At 36.1% G+C, this 25,225-nt stretch overlaps 1 protein-coding gene across 6 annotated transcripts; it reads right to left on the bottom strand.

Annotated features, from left to right (window-relative positions):
- Positions 1-3,617: 3,617 nt before the first annotated feature.
- On the bottom strand, positions 3,618-24,550 carry LOC144972406 (uncharacterized). Of its 6 annotated transcripts, none has more exons than XM_078913565.1 (10): positions 24,065-24,550; positions 17,334-17,489; positions 13,881-16,135; positions 12,589-12,801; positions 11,226-11,282; positions 9,960-10,172; positions 8,216-8,908; positions 6,505-6,610; positions 5,521-5,636; positions 3,618-4,938 (listed from the first exon to the last, which is right to left on the bottom strand). In XM_078913565.1, the coding sequence occupies exons 1-10, from the start codon at positions 24,069-24,071 to the stop codon at positions 4,768-4,770; spliced, it is 3,987 nt and encodes a 1,328-aa protein (XP_078769691.1). In that variant the 5' UTR covers positions 24,072-24,550; the 3' UTR covers positions 3,618-4,767. The 6 variants fall into 6 exon arrangements, with proteins under 6 accessions (XP_078769691.1, XP_078769685.1, XP_078769686.1 ...); XM_078913559.1 differs by having other exon boundaries at positions 17,334-18,373; positions 24,065-24,195; XM_078913560.1 differs by having other exon boundaries at positions 17,334-18,373; positions 23,794-24,140.
- Positions 24,551-25,225: the final 675 nt, after the last annotated feature.

Raw genomic sequence — 25,225 nt, 5'->3', positions numbered from 1 at the left:
AAATAAAACGTGTTTGGTATCAGATTAAATCTCAAATCTTCATATTTTAAAAAATGTTTATGCTTTTTTCATAGGATTTGTCGTTATTTTATGGCTTTGAGTTGAAGAAGAGGGTTAAACTCCGATTTTTGAACCGGCGCTCCGCTACTCGAACACCGTAACTGACGGTCTTTCTTTCTCTCCGCTCGGCTGTTCGCGTCAGCGCTATTAATAGTAACGCCAATGGCTGCATCAGAAAGAAAATTGAACAAGCTTTCATTCGATACCAGATTCGCATTTTTATGATCTTTTTCAAAGTTTGAAGTTTCAAGTTAAAAACTTTAATTTGATAAAAAAATTAAGAAAAATTTGAAAATTTGGACGATTCTGGTATCAAAAGAAAGTTTAAAATCTCAGCTTTAAAATGATGTATACGAAAGCAAGATTTATAGCTTTGCGGTCACCAGCCAACTGAAAACGAAACTACAACTACAAATTTGCCGTATTCACTTCACTCATACGCCGGCTCAGGCAAGGGGCACAATCGCTGATATTTCGAAACTTCGTGTTGAAATTGACAATTTTGGCTTTGTCAGCTACTTTGGGGGCAAATTATTTCTTTTTTACTTAGAGTTGAGCTCAGGAAAAAAATACACATATTGTTTATAAAAAGATGTGTATTGTTAGAATGTTACAGAGGTCTGGCTTGAATATTTACGAAAATACGGCATTTTGAAAACGGACAAAAGGTTGCTTTCAAAGCAGCCCAAATTTGGGCGATTTTCTACAAATTTCGAAATAACATATCTTTTTAAATTTTTAACCAATTTTAATAATTTTTATACCATTTTAATCAGAAAAAAAAGTTCTACCTATTGAATGCAACTTAAAGACAACAATTATATAATCTAAATTTGGGTTTTCCGTACCTACATGTATTCCATCATCAGGGTAAATTGAGCCAATTTTCATGTCATACCTTACAAGTTAGCTGTTGAGTTTCCTTTTCATTGCTAGGACTCGGCCAGGCACTCGTATACATCTCAGTCGAGTATGGCATTGCATTTAAAGGACACAATGGAGATAAAGATAAAGGGAGTAAATCTGACTCATGAATGAACAACACATTCAAATTCATGAGTTTCACGAGTCAGATTTACTCCCTTTATCTCCATTTTATTGACTCATTATTAGTTTTAAAGGACACAATGCCAGGCCATAGTTTTGTGGTCAATGTATTCAATTTAATCCTTTCCATCACATTGTAGTAGTGGTGGTAGGGGTGATGGTGTCGCGGCGGTGAAGGTAGTGGTAGTAGGGAAGATGATGTGGTGGTAGTTGTTGTAGTAATGGTGATAGTGATAGGGAAGATGATGTGATAGCAGTCGCTGTAGTAGTAGTGGTAGTTGTTGTAGTGGTTGTAGTTGTAGGGATGATGAGTTGTAATAGTATGGTGGTCAGGAAGATGAGTTGTAGTTATAGTAATGGTGGTAGTGGTAGGAATGATGTGATAGAAGTTGTAGTATTAGTTGTGGTAGGGATGATGATGTGGTGGTGGTAATTGAAATTGTAGTAGTCGTGGTAGGGATGATGATATGCTGGTAGCTGTTTTTAGTATTGGAGGTAGGGATGAAGATGTGGTGGTAGTTGTAGTATTTGGTAGGGATGATGCTGTGGTGGTGGTAATTGTAGTAGTTATGGGAGGGGTGATGATATGCTGGTTGTGTTTTAGTAGTGGAGGTAGGGATGAAGATGTCGCCGTAGTTGGAGTCGTGATAGCGGGGATGATGATGTGGCGGTAAATGTAGTATTGATAGTAGGGATGTTAATGTGGTGGTGGTAGGGATGATGATGTGGTGGTAATTGTTGTAGTGGCGGTAGTTGTAGGGGTGGTTATGCAGTGGTAGTATAATGGTAGAATTATTTTAAATTTTCGGGACAAAAAATAAACCTGTATTTTCCGGGACAGCCAGCCATCATTGTTTACAAATTTCCGGGACAAATCCGGAAATTCCGGGATGGTCGTGGTAGGCGTGCCTGGAGTAGGTATCTGGCGTCCTATCCAATGGGTGACAAGCGATTTTCACTGATAATAATCATTGAATGGTTAAAAAGCTTGAATAAACTCTGGCCCCAGGGGCCTTATAAGAATAATTTGGTGGTGTAAACACAATCAGCTTTTTTATTTCTCTTTAAATTGTAGTGGTATGGAGGCCTCTATTTTTAGGTTCACGAGAGCAATATTTTTGGTTTATCTGTCTTCAGTTCAGGTTTACCCAATTTGATTGCATGTTTGTTAAAAAAAAAAAAAAGTAGTCCTTCAGAGCACTTTAGACCCATTCATAGAGCCGGAGTTTATCCCTGTTTCTATAGCGTAAAACAGATAATTACTTGTTATCCTTTGAATAGGACGTTAGTTTATCGCAAAGTACTTTCCACCAGATCTAACAGACCCAGCTACCAAATCACTGCTGGGTGGACAGGGGGATCAGAAAAAATCTCGACTGCACTACTGCACCCAGGATCGATCTCAGTCCCTTTACCTGTGAGACAAGTACTCTACCAACTAAGCTATTGGGACCTGTTGTTATGTGGTAATTAAATATTATAGTTGCAGTCTGGGGGAAAATCCAAATGCTTGACCTGAGCTTTTACTTTTAAAAGGGGACAGGGAAGTCTGAGGGCAAGCTCTCTCTTCCCCCCCCCCCCCCCCCCCCTGATGGTAGTGGTAACAAGGATTGGGGCCTTCCTGGTAACTAACTACTACTAACACTACTTGGACTTTGATGGAAGTATCTAGTTTCAGATACGAGTATTTACTTGATTCCATTACTTGTCGAAACGGAATCTCTGCATCCTTGGGTAGTTGTACTGATACTGTACATCCTACGTCTTTGCCTTTCATCTTGGTCTTAGAAAGGATTTCCAATAGCCCAACTACCAATATGACAGTCCAATGAACATGGAACAGTTAGTTTTAACCAATATTTTTACAGGATTGCTAATTCAGGAGGCAAAAATTTACTGAACTTTTCCGCAAACACATAGACCCATCCCTTTCTGATCGCTAAACTCCAGTAAAAAGACACAAGGTACTTACTTCCGTTTAGCAAGTGATTGGAAAATATACTGAGGGTTAACAACAAACTGAATTCCGTAAATATACAGAAAATTGGCAACCTTGTTTATAGACATCGTAGATTGAAGAGTGATCTTGGCCTAAAAATAGGAAAGCATGCATTCATGGAGTTGATTGGTTTAGGACTGAAGTCATTGAAAATCCACTCACTACAACCTCTCTCTCCTTTCGATTTCTTTTTCCACTCATTGACTTGACTTGACTAGATGTATGTCATCCAAAGCTTCCTCTAAAGTCGTTCCAGCTCTTTGAAGTGAAGTGCTTTTTTGCAGTGTTCAACTTCTCTCCCAAAGACACTCACCGTCTTAATCTCTTTTTTGTCTTTGTGAGTTCTCCCTGTAATTTAGTTCCAACTTTGAATTTTCTCGTTTTTTACACATTATGTCGACAATGCTAATTAATATATTCCATCTTACTCTACTTCTATCACACTTTCACTTTCATTCTGTCATAAATTTGAAAAAAAAACAAAAAAAGAAAAACCAAAAAAAAAACCAACTTTTTCTTATGCTGCATGAAACTTTCATGAAATTTACTTAATAAAATAATTGCATTCAAATTGAACAAATTATTGGTTAAATCTAAAACAAAAATGGAAAATGTAAAAATATCAATGTATACAAATGTACAAATCAAGATGTTTGTCAAAGAAGAGATTAAAATGCCTTTCTTCACACAGTTACTGTTGTACTCCTAAACTTTTAACCCATGCTTAAAATTTACATTTCGTCTACATTTTGTCAAATTATCTCTCTATTTTTGGTAATCAGATCGCATTAAATGTATTTGCCATGTTATCAAAGTGATTCTCATTTCTCATTTGAAAGAAAATAATATAAATCATAATAAATTAAACTAAAATTAAACAACCAACTATTTTTTTTTGTCGAGAGAATAATGTATACAGATGCCTTCAAAGTTAAACTTGTAAAACCAATACAGATATATAGACTAGGAATGTCACACACACACAACAAAAAAACAAAACCCATCTTCCATTCCAATGATCAGAAAATCAATGATTTCACATTTTAAACTTTTAAAAAGAGAAAGAATTTTTTTTCAACAAATGCATATTCTTCCTATTTCAAGCATTTTTCGGAAGAAAAAAAATTATTATACAATAAAGAAGAAAAGTTAATGATCATGCAATGGGCAGAGATTGAACCAAACCCCCTAAGAAGAGATACTGGCCTCCTTTTGTACCCGTAACATCAGTCAAATGTAATTTGTAATCAAACAATAGACTAAAATGACAGATAATCAAAAGTGAAGTTACTGAAGGCCTAAAACGACAAAAACATTGCTTCAAAAGCTGCTGAAATGAGTGAAAGTAAAATATAATTCCACACTAGGTAGGGTGCTGTTGACCTTAAAATTTCTGACAAATTAACATGAAGCATAGGCTTCACACATGGTTGAAAATTGGACCATATAATAGATGTGACAATAGAGAGTTCTAATCCTCCAATGGCTGAACATTGAAAATGTCATAAACCTAACATGACTGAGACTTTGATTGTGATAGTCCCATAAGAATAAATATAAATGAATTGATTGAATAGTTTACAAGAAGTTTTTGGCCTGATTGATGTGAGTAGTAAGTAATTCAACAGTATTTTAACTTAGCAGAAATGTATTATTAATTATTAACTATTGGTGGCCCTCTCTGGGTGGAGGTAGATGCTGGACGGATCGCTGTATTCTCCAAACCTTCCATACTTGTCAACGGCCCTGACGGCAAAGTGATACTTGTTGCCTTCTTGGAACTGGGTAAGGGTGCAAGCCATGGGGAGAGGGAGGGCTTTTACATCACCCACCTGGGAATGGGGATGATGAAATCAAAAGATTTAAGATATGACATGGAAGTCATTGTTAATCCCATAAAGCAATACTTTTACTTTTATTTCTATGAATTACACTTTATCATGGTTTGGAATTTATAATTCAAATATACGGTAGTTTACTTTGGTCATATAACTATTTCTGAGTAAAAACACAATATTTATCGCTCTTCAAAATTCTGGTTAAAAAATCCGAATCTGGAGGGAAAAATACAGAATTTAGCCAAATTTGCTCTAAAACGTTTGTATAAATATCAATTTAATTTGTCTACATGGCAGGTTTGGTATAGGATTGAAATTGACAGTTATGATTACGTATACAGAAAATACATCATAACAATCATTATATTGACCTAGCCAGGGTAGAGATTTATCTGTTAGCACTATCACAAAAGCTTAAAGCACCCCTTACTTAAAAAACAAAACAAAACACACATAGAAACTTTCATTTCCAGTAACTGAACAACTCCAACAATCAAGCGCTAAAAAAATAACAAAACAACAAAAACAACAACAAAAAACATCCAAAGTAAATAATTTTAAACAGATTTTCTATACCTTCTTCCAACAAGACGAACTTGGAATGCCTGAGGATTCTTGGTATGCATACAGCTGGTAGGACGACACTGTCTCTGTGTTGGTGAGGGGAGGCATGTTCCACGACAACACAATGCCTGTCAATGATAAAACCTGGGTGCTTTTACTGTTATCAACACATAATATATACCTCCTTTAGACTCCCAAAACTGTACACTGAACCAAAATTAGTAATTTTAATTTTAACTCAAATTTGAGCATAGACCATAAATAACATTGTAGAAACTTTCCATTATAATACACCATTTGTTTTTTATATATTATTGCTTGGGGTTCCTTCTCATAGAGGTTGGACGCCATGGTTTTCCACGTTTCTCTGTCTAGCGCCGTCTCCGAGCAGTCGTTCATCAAACTCCCAGTCATTTCTTTAGTTGTTTCCCAACCAGCTCTTTTCGTTGTCTCCCTCTCCCTCTTTTCCCATTAATCTCTCCTTCAAGTATTGACTTCAGGAGACTGTTGAGGCATTGTATTAGTACGCCAACTTTCTGTACTTTACAGTCACCAGGAGTATTTTCTTTAACCTCTAACCAATTGTTACACAGCCAATAACTCTAGTCAGTCCTAACAATAGCGGTGTAAGACAGAAGAATGTAAAACCATATACCTATAAAATGATTCTACCATTAATATTAGCACATCTGACAGGTAATCAGAAGATCTAAGGTTCGATTCCCAGTCAAGGAAGACTGATAATTTGAGATGGTATTTTTGGGGTGTTTTTGTTGGTATTTTCCCATCTCGCTTTGACACTTGTTTCATACACACTTTTTCAGATCTTTAAAAATGCATAATTAACTATCAGGAAGAAACCATTCTTTTTATTTTCCTGATATACAGCATTGGTATTAATGCTCAGTCTGACTAAGCTATACGGTTTATATGAAGAAGAGGAGGAAAAAGTGCTCAAATACTACAAGCTGAAATGAAATATTGAGAAAATCCTACCTTTGACAACCCTTGAGATTTTCAGAGATGGCTTTGGTGGTTTCAATTTGGCATTCCCTGGAGCAGAAACACTGTTGGCCTCAGTAGGAAAAGGTGCTGGATGTTTCTGAAATGGTAATACGGACATGGTAACAACGTCAGTTATGAAGTCCTTCAGAGTCATGAGGCCCATGGAGTCAAGAGTTTATCCCGGTTCCCATAGAGTGAAATGGATAATAGCAATTGCTTGCTACCCTTTGGATAGGTCACTTGTCTATTGCATGGTACTTTCCACCAGATTTAACAGACCGAGCTATCAGATCACTACTGGGTGAAAAGAGGGTCAGAAAAAAAATATCCTCCGTTTCACCCTGGAACGAACTTGGTCCCTTTGCGAGCGCTTCACTAATTGAGCTATCAGTATCAGGATCCCCATCATCAGACATAATATTTATTAAAAATTAAAGCAAAGACTGTCATTAAATAATTTTAGAATTGAGCATAAAAAGTTAAATTTTAGCGGAAATGTGAAAAGGCATCTAAAGAATCTGTGGCCAAGCCACATTAGAAAGTTTGTTTTAAAAAAAAATCATATTTAAAATCATGGCCAATGTGTCCAGCATCAGGGTTGAGGGAACTAGCTTTCATGAACACACAAAATCATGGCCAATGTGTCCAGCATCAGGGTTGAGGGAACTAGCTTTCATGAACACACAAAATCATGGCCAATGTGTCCAGCATCAGGGTTGAGGGAACTAGCTTTCATGAACACACAAAATCATGGCCAATGTGTCCAGCATCAGGGTTGAGGGAACTAGCTTTCATGAACACACAAAATCATGGCCAATGTGTCCAGCATCAGGGTTGAGGGAACTAGCTTTCATGAACACACAAAATCATGGCCAATGGGTCCAGCATCAGGGTTGAGGGAACTAGCTTTCATGAACACACAAAATCATGGCCAATGTGTCCAGCATCAGGGTTGAGGGAACTAGCTTTCATGAACACACAAAATCATGGCCAATGGGTCCAGCATCAGGGTTGAGGGAACTAGCTTTCATGAACACACAAAATCATGGCCAATGGGTCCAGCATCAGGGTTGAGGGAACTAGCTTTCATGAACACACAAAATCATGGCCAATGTGTCCAGCATCAGGGTTGAGGGAACTAGCTTTCATGAACACACAAAATCATGGCCAATGGGTCCAGCATCAGGGTTGAGGGAACTAGCTTTCATGAACACACAAAATCATGGCCAATGGGTCCAGCATCAGGGTTGAGGGAACTAGCTTTCATGAACACACAAAATCATGGCCAATGTGTCCAGCATCAGGGTTGAGGGAACTAGCTTTCATGAACACACAAAATCATGGCCAATGTGTCCAGCATCAGGGTTGAGGGAACTAGCTTTCATGAACACACAAAATCATGGCCAATGGGTCCAGCATCAGGGTTGAGGGAACTAGCTTTCATGAACACACAAAATGTGAGACAGTGAAAGGTCTTGTTGCTTTATTTTTTGTGTCGCAGCAAACTGAGTGCTTGATAATCGAAATACTAACCCAAAAAATGTTTTATATCTTGCGATGCCCCGATAAAACCATTTCCTGACACAGATCTACTTCACATGAAAGAATGATAAAAGTAGAAAAGATAAATAAATTAATTAATTTGATTAAGTATTTTATTCAAGTATTGACTTAAAATTTTGAATGAAGGAAAAGTACTTACACTATGAAGACTTGGACTAGGTGGAAGGGATGGTTTGGCCGATGAATTTGCTCTATTGCTGTCTGTATTGTTTGTTTGACGAGTGTCACTAACACCATTTATTCTTGCTCTTGTTAACCCAGTTGGCCCATTGACAGGTTTGGATGCATTGTTATAGCCCGGCCTGGGTCCAGCATTGGGGTTGGGCAAGTTATTGCCGCCATGGCGCTGCTGCTGGGAGATATTGGTAGTCCTGCTGTTAACACCGGATTGTGGAGGACGATATTGATTTTGCTGAGTTGGAGGGGCATTACCTCCCCTATTTGCCACTTTTGACCTGTTCATATTGTTGTTTGGGACAGGATTATTAGTAAAGGTATTGTTTTGAGGATTGGATCTTTTGGAGTTATCATCTTCATCTGTTAAATCGATAACACCAGAGTTGTTGACGGCAGGAGAAGGCAGACGAGATTGCCCGCTGGGTCTTGCTGATGCATTGGGAGAGTGATTGATAGTTGTTGGGCGGGGTTGACTGTTATGATTATTAAATGGAGGGGGTGGGTTATTGGGCCCATAACCCATGTTATGGTAGAGTCTATACCTTTGCCTTCCTTGATTTTGTTCAGGATTTGAAGGGCTGTAATGAGTGATGGGATTTCCCTGAGGACGAACACCTGTTTGATGCTGTAGTTGTGGTCTGATAGATTGTCTTGCCTGCAGATGGATAAAATCTCAATGAAATTTTTGAAGTGACTTTTTCAAATAGATTTTGTAAAAAAGAAGAAAAAATAGAACCCCTCCCCAAACAAAACAAAAAAACCCCAAAAAACAAAAAAAAAAAAAAAACACAGCGCCCAATCAGCTTCAGAAGGATATCACTAATTTTGAAACCTGTATTTTAAAAATTGAATAAATAAAAAATAAAATTTTTAAAAAAGACTATTTAAGAAAATGTCAGTTTTGTACAATTGGTAGAGTAGTCCCAGAAAGTATATATTATATAAGATAAGAGACATGTCTAAGTTTCAACAGAAAAAAAAAAAAGTTTCAAAGAATTTTAACATCAAAATCCATATACAGTGCAACCACTCTACTTATAATGACATCGGCGGACCAGAAAAAATATCGTCAGCTACTATCTTTATTAATTGATGTCCCTGTGTCCATAATCAAGTCTCTATCTCTCTAATCCCTCCTCACACACACAACTCCATCTCCATCTCTCTCACATATTCCCCTCCTCTCACACACCAATTCCATCTCTCTCACTCTCTCTGTGTGCCTCTCCTTAACTTATATGATACTTAATGATTCACAAATACCAAAATGTTCAAGAAGTCTAGCCACACTTTCAAGATGGAGTAGGGGTGGGTGTCTGTGTTTATCCAATTTATATACTGTGCGATCTGGATATAATCATAATAAGCTCCAATTCAAAGAAGACATGAAAAATCCACACATGGTTGATGGATCACACTGAAACCAGGAGATCCCAGGTTTGAACCCGGCTTTGACTACTGTCCCTCTTTTGTTCAATGTCTAAAGCGAAATGTTCTTCCATGAACTAGGTTATGTCAAAGGAATTACAATATGTTTTCTAGATATAAGTAAAATAGAAGAAATTTTTATTTTATATTTGTTTGCTTTATTTACCATTTAGTTTATAACCATGTACAGCCATGACATTTGTTATCTCAAATAATCACGACACACCTCTTTATCTGCACAAGTATTGCATATAAGTATATGCATGAGTACCACTTACCATCGTAGGAGTAGAAGTAGGGCCGGATGGTGACACAGACACAGGTTTTTGACCCCCACCATTGTGGTTGAGTAGTACTGATGGAGGGAGGCGGTGTGGTGTGTTGGAAGATGTTGGGTTAGAAGGAGCAGAAGACTGTTTGGGCGCGACAGGCTGGTTGGTTTGCCTCCCTTGCTGAGTGGTTTGTCTGGTGGGTTGGTGAGGGAGTCGCTGCTGTGAAAGAAATTGGGATTGAGTTCACTTTGTAATCATTGCCAAAAGAACAAAGTCACAAATGAGGCATTTTTCATGATGGTTGTGGTGAAGGTAAAAATTACTTATACTTTATTTAGACCCTTCACTCTGACTGGAGGATAGGCCATCGACGAATCCTCTCCATCTTGTCCGGATTTGTGCCATCTTCTCAGCTTTCCTCCATGTTAGGCCTTCAGTTTTTAGATCCTGCATCAAAGCTCTCCTCCAGCTGTTCCTAGACCACCCTCTGTTCCTTGTGGGTTCCATATAAGAGCCTGCCTGGTCATATTTATTGCAAGTCTTCTCAAGGCCAAGGTGTGGTCCAGCCAACTCCATATCCTCCTCTTAATTTCCACTTCTATTTCTTCTTGGCCTGTCATTTCTCATAGATCTGCATTACTAATTTTGTCATGCCAATTAACTTTTAATATTATTCTCTAACAGTTTTTGATAAAGAATACTACTGGAGAGAATATAGACTGCAAATTAGACCCCAAATTAAGAGACCCAACAGGTCTTCCTCAGAATAGATCCTCTGTGGACCTAATTGCCACCCTTAGAATCATAGCCAAAGGTAATAATGATAATAATAATGTAAATTTGGTTATTGTAATGCTGGATAGTTTTGATTAATACAATTAAGGCACCTAGCTGGATCATCATCTGGGGTCAAATAATTTTCAGTAGAAGTACCGTATAATAATCATAATTTTATCATGAATACAATACAGTCTATGATTGAAATTAAATTGAAGTTGGTGGTATGGCTAGGTTTTACTATAAGTTAAAATTTACATTGTAACCTAAAATTAATTTAAATAAGGGATATACAAACCGCCGTCCACGTCTTACTGTGCATAATTTTAAACTAGTTTACTGACATTGCCTAAGACTAAGAGTAAAGTTTTCTTCCTTGTGTCCTTCTAAAACAACTGAATATTTTTTTAGCAATTTCGTTTTTTTTTTTTTTTTTTACTAATTAAATTTCATTAAGTGCTCAGCTTTCATATGTCAATTACCATTCATACTTACATTGTCAGGAACAGATATAGGCGTTACTTGTACCCCCACACTTCGGCTATGTGCTTGCTGCAAAATGGAAAAGAGAAAGAATTTGTCTTTAGTATACATCACTCTACTTTAAAGAAAAAAGAAAAATAAAAAGGAGAAAAAAAAGCCACTTTTCAAGTATCAAGATGTGGCCACTTGGCCGGACGGAGGTGCCATAACAATTGGGTAGTGGAGTGGACTCCCAATCGCTGCAAAAGTTTATTATCCCCTATTGTCCCCTCACACTTCTCTATTCACTTCATTTCTTGTTAACTCTTTAAGCACTGAGGTTATAATCGCATTTCCGTCACAAAATGGCTAACACCTGATTCAGGCAGCATGAGAATGACAAGCTAAGACAAAGCGACATCAAATTTGGCGCAAAATCTCAATTAAAATACCTCCCTAGGGCCAATTGAATGTTTTGATGAAAGAAATGATACCATTGGTACAATTTATAGAAATTTTTTTTTTTCAATTTTTGTAGAAAGTTGGATTGGATTACATTATTATTTTTGCCTTTCAAGACCGGCCGCACTGTGCGGCCATTGGTCCGTAAAACAGATTCTGCTCTGGCTGTACAGAGCGGCTAATGGCGCTGAAAGAGTTAATACAGTTCCATAAACTGCATAAACCCAAAATATCATATTCCCGATCTTTTTCATTTTAAATTTCGATTTTGGCAGTTAACTCACTCTGCATAATACTACTAGTTTGACTAGATGGGTCGCAATTTATAAATTAATCTGGTCAGTCCTTAAAATCTTTCAAGCGCTACATATTCATTTTTTTAAAAATTGCTCAGTCCTCTTTTACGATGATGCATATAAATATCACTGATGAAGAGCCTATTACTATTGGTCTTTTACTGTTTATATCTTTATTATAAAACAATATTGTTAGTCATTAATCTTTGTCGAGATAACAACAAATAACATGGTTTTGCCTGAATACACATAGCCTACACATCTCTAGACCCAGAAATCTTGTCATGGCTTGCTTCAGTATGTTAATCTAATCATTCGTCTATCATATACCATAAAATTGATTAACAAAAAAGGGGTGCAACTCTAGTAATTGTTAAAGAATATTCTACTTCTGGTAGTTGCTCGGAGTTGTGCACGTAAACTTGGGGCCCAGTTGACAACCTGAATATTGATTTTTGAGGCTAGAATCAAAGTATTTTTGTGTTATCAGTTATCTTAACAAAGATAAATACCCCTATTGTTATGATTTTTTAAAAAGAGAAAGAATCACAATTGTAACAAAAATAAGTTAAATACATATTCATCCCCCTCTTCAAACCACCACCACCACCATCCCAAAAATCCTTATCTAACTTTACCTTCATCTTTTGTGATTCTGCCTTCCTTTTGTCAATCTCCTTGGAAAATTTGGTGAGTTCTTCAACAGACTTTTCCAGTTGCTTCCCACTCTCTTTCCACAAAGTGCTGGCTGCCTCCATCTTGGACATGCGTTCCTCTAGTTCAATAGTCTTCTTCAACTTGTGAGACCATATTGCTGCCTTGATACTGCCCATTATATAACTACGAAGGACCTGCATGTCCAGGGGATAATAAAAATATAATTTATTTACTGGTAATTGGTAAGTAATGACACAAGAAAGGGAGAAGTCAGGTGTTGGAAACTCTATAATACAATAAAGTTAATGTCAAAACTGTAGTTTTCAATGCATATTTATAAAGATTTTGTAATAGATAAATGCATTTTGCTTTTCAAAAAATAAATCCCCCCAAAAAAAAATAAAAAAATAAATAAAAACCTGAAAATTTAAAACATTATCTCAAGAGAAAGGTCATACGACAATGATTTTTTACCCTTTACAGGTGGGGTTCAATAGTTTTCATTCGAGACTAACCGCGACATGAATCTGGTTTTTGTTTTGTTTTTTTCAAGTGTTTTACTGTGGTTGCAACTTCTTCATTTAGGTCATATCAGCCCAGTAGAAAGGAAGAAAATTGGATAGTCAAAAAATTCTAGAATTACAATTAAAGCACCCAAGAAAAGGTTAAAGGAGGAATTTTTCAAATAGGGAACAGATGTTGATTCCAAGAGTATACCATCAATGTACTAAGTTTGAGACCACCTAAAAGTCTCATTCAGACATCAGCACATGATCCCACCTAGAGGAACACACTTAAATGTTTAAGATATGTTCGAAACAAAGAAAAATACATCTAACAGAGAGGTGACTTACAAGGAGAAAAAATCACATTTACCAAAACTAACATTGTACATTTGACTGTCTCCCTCCAAGCCAAGGACTCCGACAAGGGCTAGGACAAAACCAAGTAATCCCTGTCCAAGACAAAGACAGAAAGCAACTCAGATAACAGGAGAAGACACAGCAAGTGACTTCCCACCCACCATGGGAGGTCAAAAGACACCACCCAGGACTCTGGTTTCAGTGAAGCCTCCGTCGCAATGCATTGACCCCTTTCATGGTGAAAATGGTCAGGTTTAATCAGAAAAGCATAGTTGATACAGGGTTAATAAATTCAATTCTTTTGATTTACCAAGTCAAGAAAATTTAAAAAATGAAAGAGCAGGAAATGTCTTGTTAAAAATAATTTATAATAAAAACAAATGTTTATTTTTAAAAATGCGATTCCATACCTCACTGGTTAATGTCATGCCAGGTTTGACTGCAGGTGAGGCCCCTTCCTTGACTGGTTTCTTTGGCTTATCTGTCTCCTTCATAACAGTGTCGTCATCCTCCTTATCAGAATCCATCAATATCACTGTGACATCATCAACCTTTTTAGTATCAACCTTTTCAACTGTCTTTGTTGCTGAATCTAGGCGGCTTCTTTTGGGCGAAGAAGAATTTGCATTTTCATCCGATGAAATACTACGCTTCCTTGCTACCTCATTAGCTGACCTTGAAATTTCCACAGTTTTCGAAGAATTCCCTGATTCAGAGTGACTAGTGCTGCAATTATTATTGCTGTTTTCCTTTATTTCATTAACAGGAGTTGTATTAGTAGTAGTTTTCGATGAACTTGCGTCTTCATCAGTTTCATCAAGAATTATGACGACATCATCTCCTGGTGGCATTTCCTCCTTTTTTCTAACAGTTATTTCAATTTTATTTGATTTCAAAATATCTTTAAAGCATATTTTTTTAGAATTGTCTTCAACTGTCTTCTCAGTTGAACCAGTCATATCTCTCATTGTCTCAACGTCTTTGTTATCTTCTTTTTTGGGTTCAGGACATTTAGAATCTTCTAACTGTGTTGTGTCCGTCTTTGACACTTCTGTTTGCTCATCCTTCACATCTTCAACCTTAGGCAAGTTTTTCCCCTCGGTTTCATCAATTCTTTTTTCAGGTGCGTCTGAATCAATCACTTTCCCAGAGCTCAGAGTTTCATTATTCTTCATCGGTGCATCATTCTCATCATCAATGTCCATTGTGATGACATCATTGTTTTCAACATCCGTGTCACATTTGGAAATTGCACTCTCACTCTCTAGCTCCATCATAAGGCATTCTTCTGAAACATTGACCTTACTGGTACCAGTCGATGAACTTTGAACTTTAACTGACCCCTGCACAGATTCTTTAACTATGGGCTTTGAATGCGCAGAATTCTCAGACTGAGGCATGTTTTCTTTGGACTTGGAGCTTTCATTGCTCGAGGTCACTTTCATTTTGTCCATGCTGTTTTCGTCACTCAAGGCCATCGCTTTTGGAGCATCTAAATTCCCACAGGCTTCTGATTTGGGAATCTCTTCAAAGACCACTTTATCACCTGCATCTCTCTCTCCACTCCCTTTAGTAATACAAGAACCGTCATTAACAGCTGTGTTTAAATTTCCATCATCATTATTTACACATATATCACCTTTGTTTAAACATTTGTCACCACTAATTACAACTAAATCTTCTCTATTTACATCTTTGTCACCTCCATTCATATCTTCAACGTTTGTATTTATGTCTCCATTATCCTCATTTACACCCTCAACGTTCATATTTGCACTTTTATCACTTCCATTATTATCTTCAACATCTGCATTTAAATCCTCATCACCTCCATTCACATCCTCAACATGCATATTTACAATTTGATCACCTCTATTTGTATCTTCAATGTCTCCATTTAAATCTCCATCACATCCATCCACAACTTCAGGATTCATATTTACACTTTCAACGTCGTTTTTGTTTCCAGAATTCACATTTATACAATCACCACTTCTATTTACATCTTGATTGTCTGGGGTTACAGTAACATCTCCATCACCTCCGTTGTTTCCATCATTACTACCCACACCCACATTATTAAGATTTAAATCTCCATCACCATCATCAACAACGCTACACACAGAAACTAATCTTATTTCAGCATCATCACAACTGTCTTGTTCATTTTTGCTGGGAGAAAAATCATTTTTAGCTCCTTCAACAGAAGAAATGGAAAAGGTTGGTCCAAGATTGTCACCTCTATCATCATCTAAATCACCACTGGAATTGTCTCTCTCTTTATCAACACAATCTATATTTTCTGCATCCAACAACGCATCAGTTTGTTGATCCATTTCTTCTGCAGCATCACCAACAACTCCATCCTTCACTTCAAGCACCACTGAATCAGAAAAACACATATTTACATCACAAGAAGGTTCCTCTACTTTATCTAAAACTCCTGATTGGTTCAAATCTTCTTCCATCAGTTCAGCCTGACCTTTTTCATCAGGAGTTTCAAGAACATTATTGTCTACGTTCAAAGAATGACTTATGAATTTTGAAATTTTATTTGTACCGGGCAAGGAAGTACCAGTTCCAGGATTAAATTCAAGAAGAGATATTCGACTTCCTACATCTTTACTGTTGCATGACACAACTGACACTTCTGGTGAATCCTGACCTGAAAATTAAAACAATGAATAGTTGAATGAGTAAATGATGACTTCAAAATAACTTCATACACTTGTCGTAAGTAAAACTTTAATATGAAAATCCTCCTCAATTCATCTCTGATGAACTGATATAAAGTAATTATATAAAATGATGTTGACAAAACATCTGAATACACACCAACTACACGAGCCTTTGGATGCTTCAAGACATAAAAAAAAGTAAGAGATGAACTCATAAACATCTATTTATTCATCATTGATGATAGTAACAAAGGTTACAACAGCAAAGACAATTAATTTGAACATGAAATTTGTTTTAAACAGAACATTGTTTTTGTTTATTTATTAAGGGTTATACAGCGCTTGCAACACATTAATGTCATATCAGCGCCAGTAAAAAGGAAGAAAATGGGATAGTAAAAAGTTCTAGAATTACAATTAAAGCACCCAAGAAAAGGTAAGACATAGGGGAATTGGTTCAAATAAGAAACAGATGCAGATTTCAAGAGCACACTATCAAAGTACTTTACGATCACCTAAAAGTTTCATCCATACACCAACACAGGTCCCCACTAAGAGAAATACACTCAAATGTTTACAAATCATATATAATACGTAAACAAAACATAATACAGTTCATAACAGAGAGATGATTTACAAGGAAAAAAATATCATCTCCCAAAACTAACTACACATTTGATTGTTTCCCTCTCAGCTAGGGTATCCGGCCAGGACCAGGACAAAACCAAGAAATCAAAATCTCATTCCAAGACAAAGACAGAAAGCATGTTGGACAACAGATACAGGGAATAGAAAACATAGTCAGTACCCCCATTCCTACTCTGGGGGTCAGGAACCCCACCCAGCAAAGACAATTAATTTGAACATTAAATTTGTTTTAAATAGAACATGAGGACATTCTTAACTAAACTTAAGGTCACATGGTACCCCCCCCCCCCTTCTCTCTCTCTCTCTCTCTCTCTCTCTCTCTCAATGCTGATGTGGCAAACAACCTTCGGTCTGCTTATAAACCCTGCTATTTCATAACACGCATATGGCCCATATATCTAATAATAACAACAAATTGCATTCAATTCATTCGAACCCAACCAATCACAAATCATGCTCATGCTTGCCAGATTCAAACAAAGATCCAGACGGGCTTTCCATTCCAATCGAAAAACAACATATGCATCATCTACTTACAAATCACATTCTGTTCAGCATCGTTTGTCTTCATGTCCTCCATTACATCTTCACTTTCTGCACTTTCCCCAGACACCAAGACACCATCTTCCACGGGAGACTTGACTGATGGTGAAGTAGCAGTATATGAGGATTGGTCTTCGGATGATTTGTTTTCTGAAAATGATTTATTCGTGGATGTGGAATGTGGAGTTTTTGATGAGAAATTGTCTAACGATGGCTGATACTCTTTTGATTCAAAAACAGCATTTTGACACGATGAAGTTTGATCAACAGCAGCAGGAAAAGGATGCTCTGGTCTTGATGAGTGTTTTTCATTTTCTTTTCTATTAGGTGAGGAAGAGGGTGAACTAAAATTTTTATCATCCAATAAAATTTTACTTTCATTGCTTTGTGACGGCTTTTGTGTTGTTTCTGAGTTAGGACTTTGGACACCTGGTTCACAAATTTTATCTTTCATATCAGAATTTACAGTGCTGGGTGACCCATCCAATTTCTTCTCACTTTTATTTACAGACTGGGTGTCAGTAGAATGCCTAGGAAGTTCACCAGTCTTATCTGGGCTAATATAATTGATGGACAAATCACAATTTCTTGGAGTTGGAGATAGTGATGATGGAATAAAGCTAAGTGAAGATTTTGCCACGGATGACAGAGATGAGGGATCATCACTGTTTGTCATACTACTTTCATGTTTATCAACATCTTCAGAGGCACTCTGAATGTCGTTATCATGACCATTCATGATAATTTTGTCACAGTCTTTCTCCACAGGAACATCTCCCCCATTGGGAATGTCAGAGTTAATGTCTGCATGTTCATCTTGTATCTCCTCAGATGATTTTTTCACCACAATTGTATCGTGTTTTGCAGGATTATTTCCATCAGATAGAATCTCTGAAGTATGATCTTTCACTGGGAAGATGCCTCCATTGAGGTGAGGGGTGTCAGCAGAGTTCAAAGTCATTGATTGCACGTTTGCCTTTTCACTCACTTCAAGGACACAGGTGCCTTGGTCAGACATGTCTCAAATCTCTCCACTGAGAAGAACAATTTACATTAATAATATTAAGATACATAGCGCCAAGTCAAAAATCCTTACTTTCTAAATTCCCTGAGAAGTTTATGGGTAGGTGCACATATTAGCATGCCTGATAACCAAACATTTATTATGGGCTTCATATAACATTGTCGTAATGGACAACATTTGCCATTAGTTTGTGAGTATGTCCATTACAACAATGAGCCCATAAAAAATCAAGACCAGCAAATGAGTACACATCGGGTTATGGTATTCATATATAGCCTACTACGTAATGCAAATCTATGACAACTTATAATAGGCTTTAAAAACCAAATGCTGTTTATAAAAAAAGTAAATAAGAAAAGTAATTTTCCCTAAATTAAAAATTATGATTACCGACTTAATAATAATAATAATAATAATAATAATAATAATAATAATAATAATAATAATAATAATAATAATAATAATAAAATATACTATACTAATACTACAACTTCTACTACTGCTACTAATATTAGATACTATATTATCTCATACTTCATATTTCAAAGAAAAGAAAACAGTCGACAACAAAATAATCAATTACACTGAAACTGAACCACTGGAGGTCTTCATGTCGTAGTGGGTCATTTCGATTGTCCAACTCCGTTCCGATCCTTTTTATTATGAATTATTACTGATTATAATTACACTTAACTACTGACTGTAAATATAAACTAGACAATAACTAGGTAGGTGCCCTTGACTATACTATAGTATACTAAAGTATACTATATTATACTATACAGCTCTTTGGACCTTAAGGTCTTCACGATTATTAAAAACTCGCAGATTCCAGCTTCATCTATAACATATTTCAAAAATCAAAACAAACAACCAACAAGGTTGCTTATATACTTGTAAATAAAGAGAATGCGAAAAAAAAGTATGCTCCGTCACAAGCACGACACTAGACTACACACTCATCCCATCTATACAGTGGCTGTACGTGAAAAGAAAGTTGATCCCGCAATGAACAAAGAATCCTCGACATTTTAAAAATAGTAATACAAATTACAAACAAATCATTCAATGAGGAAATTGATTACTTGCTAATAAAGAAATACCTCAACCACACCTTAATTTCCCGATAAAAAGAAGTTTTCAATTCATTTCGAGTTACGAGAGTTTCGCATAATCGAAATCTTTCTCCGGGGGTAACATAATAAACCCACCTCAAGAGTAAAAATACTCCCAGTCTCGTTGCTCTAGCTTGAAAAAGCGAGGTGTACAAACCATATCGATATCATATTGATATTGACTCCCAAATCGCAAATGTGTACAGATTTGAGCTGGTTCAGGCTTTTAATTCTTCGCGCTATTAGATAAATTTCAACCATCGTGTAATTTCAGTTTAGAATGCATAAATCCAATTAAACATACGTTTATCCTCTAAAATTACTAAATTGCGAAAATCGATTACTACTCCAGACAAGGGAGAGGCCAATAGTTACACACATCAGAAAACACCAGAGAACATCATGTAGGCATGCCGAAAAATAAGGGGGCGTCTCAAAACATTGTGGGATTGAAAAACTGGCAATATGACCTTGATATGAGTCAGCCTTTGTGTCTATGGAGTCAGCAACACTGTGATTGGGCCAGGATATCTTTTTTTAAAAAAACATTTTACTTCAGATAAGTTTCCAGAAAATTACGAATACATGAAACTGAAAGTCTCTGAAAATTGTTTCTTTTTCGTGATATGCATCGGGAAGGGGGTAATTAGATTCCGCGCGCCTTTACAAACGAACAATGTTTCAGTTTGTTCTTTTATTGTTGTAGATGAATGAAACAATAAATAAATAAATAAATAAATAAAATAAAGAGGTTGTCGCCAACAAATTTGTTTCTGCCGTCAATGGCTTCTTCGTTTAAATCTAACCATGTTAATCCTAAAATGGTTTAGGATAAACACCATAAGTTATCACATGGAAAGCAGAAAAAGCACTACATAAATTATGACATCGACAACTCTGCCTAAATCCCCACCCATGTTGTTTCCCTAATGATACATAAAATTGTGGTGACATTTAAATTCAACATGGACACGTTACTATTCTATAGTTTATTGATTTATTAAATTCGGAATTTGATTAGATAACATCAGATACCAGACTCTCAGGATAATATTTGTATGTTGACATGCACCCCCCCCCCCCCCCCCCTCTAATTGATTTTGATAAAAATTGAAAATAATTGGTATTCCTAAGTCCACATCAAAGTAAAATGAGAATGATTCAATGTAGTAAAATCAAAATCTCTGAGAACAATATTGATTTCAGAGGAAGAAAAACATCACACGAAAAAAAGCGGCGGGGGGGTGCTTAGATTTACCATACATTTTCAGTGTTGACGACTATTTTAAAACCTACAACAAATTAAGAAAATCTTTCGGTATTCGCCAGTTGCTAGTTTTTGAAAAGCGCATTTCTCGAGTCCAAAGAAAATACAATACATATGCTGTGTGTTTGTAGTCCCTGGCATTCATGTAATCCACTTGACTGAAATGTTGAAAAATACATGCAAAGGACAATATCCAGCGACATTTATCTAGTACTCTTGACAATATCCAAAATTTTACTATTTTCTTTCTCTTCCTAAAATACAAGTATGTGCTGATGGTGCCAAAATCTGAAAAGGGAGGAAAAATTTCGAAATTGCCTTTAAGAACCCTTTATTTTTACAGCATTCACCCCCCCCCCCCCCCCCCCACACATACACACATTTTTAGAGAAAATGAGATGATAAACTATCATTGATACTCTAGCTAACTTCTAGTGAGTGGGAAACTGCACCTATTTGTTCCACCACACTTCCAGTACATTTGATTGAGGAAAATTCCTCCTGACTAAAAAATCGCGGATTTCCGCGGATCCGAGGACAACTATCAGCATTACTAATTTTAATTTTTTTTGCTTCGTTATGATGATGATGATGATGATGATTATTGTTATTATTATTATTATTATTATATTATTATTATTATTATTATTATTATTATTATTATTATTATTATTATATATTTAACTACTACCACTACTATACTATTATTATTATAATAATAATAATGCTGAAAACTTATATAGCGCTATAACTCCGAGACACCAGACTCTAAGCGCTTAAATTACAAATTACTTTGGCTGAAACATACTCATTCACACACACAAGCACACACACACACACACACACATACACACACACAACACAACACACAACACAAACCAAACCTATCTTGCTTCTCATACCATCTACTAAAATCGAAACAAATATGTTTTAAGCGAACGTTTAAAAATAGACAAAGATTCTTTTTCACGAATGCTCTGCGGTAAGGCGTTCCAAATAGAGGGTCCGAAATGAGAAAAGGATCTCATTCCAGCATTTTTCCGAATTCGAGGGACAACTAGTTTTGTGGAATCACTGGCCGAACGTAAGGGGCGGGGTTTTGAATATCTTTCAATTAGTTCTGAAAGGTAGGAAGGGGCAGTACCTTCAAGACAACGATACACTAAAACACAAGCTTTGAATTTAATTCTTTTCTCAACAGGCAGCCAATGCAGGTCATGAAGTAGAGGTCCGGCAGAGTCGCACCTACGCTTCATAAATACTAGTCTGGCAGCGCTGTTTTGGACAATCTGAAGACGTTTCAGATTGTATTGCGAAACGCCAAACAACAGAGCATTACAATAATCCAATTTCGATAGTACGAGGGACACAACCAGGTGCTTGGTCACATCCTCAGATATGAACCGTCTAATGGAAGCAATCTTTTTTAGTTGGAAAAAGAGAGATCTAACCAAATTATTAACCTGATGCTCCATCGACAGTCCAGAGTCTAAGAATGTGCCAAGGTTTTTCACTTTGTCAACAATTTGAATAGAGGCATCCCCCAACTTCAAATCTGTTTCACTTTTCCACTTCCTGTTCCCCACATACAGCACCTCCGTCTTATCATCATTCAGTTTCAGTTTGTTCTCATTCATCCATTTCTTAACACTTAATTATTATAATTATCATTATTATTATTATTATTATTATTATTATTATTATTATTATTATTAATGTTACTACAACGTCGTTATACTCGGTGACATCTTTATCATGCCTTTTTTTTAATTCCAAAGAAAGTATCTACTTGCTTTGAAAAAAAAAAAAAGGGGGGGGGGGGGGGGGGGGGGTGTGGAGGGGAAGGGACGACTACCTGTGTTATTCCGAGGAAAGATATAATTATTATTCTGGGTCGTATTTAAAAAATTGCTCTGAAAATTGAATTTCAAAATGTAGAAACCACTCCATGAGGATGATATTTGAACTTTAAAAATGCAGTTGGACTGAATGACAGCATTCAATAAAAATTAAAATCTAAGAAACTCGAAGACATAGTTTATAAATTATTCAAAAGCAACATTTTTGTAGGTAATATGTTGTATCATAATAACAATAACAACAATAATTAGCATCATCATTATTAATATCAATAAAATTATTTTATTATGATTCTTACTGCGGGTTTTTATTATGTATGAAATTATAATTATTCTCATCATCATCATTATTATTGTTATTAATTATTATTATTATTATTATTACTATTATGATTATCATCATTATTATTTTCATTATTATTATTATTATTATATTATTATTATTATTATTAATTATTATTATTATTATTATTATTATTATTATTATTATTATTATTATAATCACAATAAATATATTTTAAAAATAATGAACTGCATATTTTTTTAAATGTCACTTATGACACCAAAATAATAAGAGTACCGCCTACGCAGATGTCCCTATCCCACGGTTTCATTATAAGCGGTGTTCTGGGTCGATTTATTTGGCTAATCCGTGTTTAAAAAAAAAATTTTTTTAAATTAATAATGGCATCATTTAACAGTCAGAAAAATGAAAATGGCGAATTGAACGGTTTAATTTATAAATCAAGAGCCTCTCTTCCAAAATATGTTAACAATTAAAATTTTTAAAATAGCATTAAATGAAGAAATTAAAATTTGGAGGGGGGGGAAGGGCAGACAACTCTTGACGCAAAATTTCCACCCTTAATATTACAGGTATCTTTTCACTCATAAAAACTATTTAAGCGAGAAAAACACTACATTTAAGTTTTTGTCTCGAATCTTTTAAACACAATGCTGTATATAATGAAGGAAAACGCAAACTAAAATTAAAATATGAGACAATTCCATCTGCAACAGAGACCTCCGCTTGTGCGGTTGATGGGATCACGTGATGTTGAATCCGTAGCCGAGGGATCGTCCCAAAGATTATTTAACTCCTGTGAAATAACGTTCGTTACCTTTTATCTGTTTAATAATACTATAATTTTAGGTAATAAGAAACATTCAATTCAAATGTAGAGATTACCTAAGTATAACAGCATTCATTAATCGAAGCTGGCAACTCAATCCGAACTCCATGTCATGCGAACGATTTCAATAATCTGAATAAACCGATCCCGCACAGCCACAAGACTCGCAGTGAAAATCGAATGAAAAACCACCAAATTTATGACACAACTTTCATTCAAACTTGAGATAAGAGCACAACATACTCGTTGGTATCCATAATTTTGACAAGAATGTAAGTTGAAATAAACAGAGATAGTATCTCATGACAAAACAATCCAAATTTGTACCTTTCATTAGTGGAAATCCGTACCGAGCATCGGAGGGGCTGTGACAGTCTAACGGCTGAGGCGCGTACCTACAATCAACACGCGCATGCGTGGAGGCAAGGCTTCGGTTGCAAGCTCGACAATCATTTTACTTCTTCAATCATGATTGCTTTTGGATTGATGTTACTAAATTTAGACGATGTTCCCATGATATGCAGAGGTGACTGTAGAATGAAGAATGTCGTTGGACATGGCCAAACAAAGACTTTGGAGATGTGCTGTTTCCTTTATTTTAGTTCGTTTGTATAAAACAAGGATTTTGCATCTTTATGGATGCTTCCCATCCCTTCTTTTTTATGTTTAGTAAGGAATGAAGGTCGAGAAAGGGACGTGTGAAATGCCTTAAAAATCATGTACAAGTTAGGCTATTGAACTACATAAGTATAAACCAGAGGGATGAAGGAGACTGATACGTTATAAACACCCCTCTGTCTGTTATTGATGTTATGTGTGGCTCGACCCCCCCCCCCTCCCCCTTGCCGTTTTTAAGTTGTTTTTTTTTTCTTCTTCTTTTGTTTTGTTTACTCTTAATTTTACGTATTGATATAGTGATTATTGAATGCCAAAACGACTAGAACGAAAAAATTCTCAATTACACCTAACAAAATGTTAAAGTTTTGAATAGTGTGTGGGTAATTAAGCAGTAGATTTTTGACCAATCAAAACATGGAATTGGTGACACATCTTCACACGTGCTCGGACAAACATAGTCGGTTGCTTATAAACAATAACGTGAATGAAATCTACCTATCTCTCTGATCATTGTTATTGTTTTTATGCAGCAAGGTGGGTGACTAGTTATCATGCATACGATTCTCTCGATCATATTATAAACGTTTAAGTTAACACATAGATTTCTGTGTTGGTTTTATTCATCAAGCAGTGGTAGAACAGTGGGTATTTTACTTAGACACATATACCATCAGTCGTAAGACCTGTGTAGTTTGTTATGTTTACCAATCACTGTCATTGTTTACATTATGACGACTGTCCGAGAGGCGTGGTTATCTATATTTTTATTGAAGGCAGGTCTTTATCCTCGTTACTATTCTTTTTTTATAAAACCTTTGAGAAGGCTAATCGCATGCTTAACACGCGATGCCTTGGCTCATTTTGCCTAGT

This window comes from Berghia stephanieae, chromosome 5 (assembly GCF_034508935.2).
Source record: "Berghia stephanieae isolate SIO BIC M18660-M18661 chromosome 5, UCSD_Bste_1.3, whole genome shotgun sequence".
Classification (NCBI taxonomy): Eukaryota; Metazoa; Mollusca; class Gastropoda; order Nudibranchia; family Aeolidiidae; genus Berghia; species Berghia stephanieae.
Note: the sequence above shows the minus strand (reverse complement) of the source record. Positions and strands in the feature narration are given on the sequence as shown.

Excerpts from the sequence above, each read along its gene's own strand:
- LOC144972406 (XM_078913559.1), bottom strand. The coding sequence starts at position 18,357 with ATGTCTGACCAAGGCACCTGTGTCCTTGAAGTGAGTGAAAAGGCAAAC. Across the intron at positions 5,637-6,504 it reads AATCTCAAGGGTTGTCAAAG|GCATTGTGTTGTCGTGGAAC; the intron begins GTAGGATTTTCT and ends TATCATTGACAG. Across the intron at positions 4,939-5,520 it reads GTTCGTCTTGTTGGAAGAAG|GTGGGTGATGTAAAAGCCCT; the intron begins GTATAGAAAATC and ends CCCCATTCCCAG.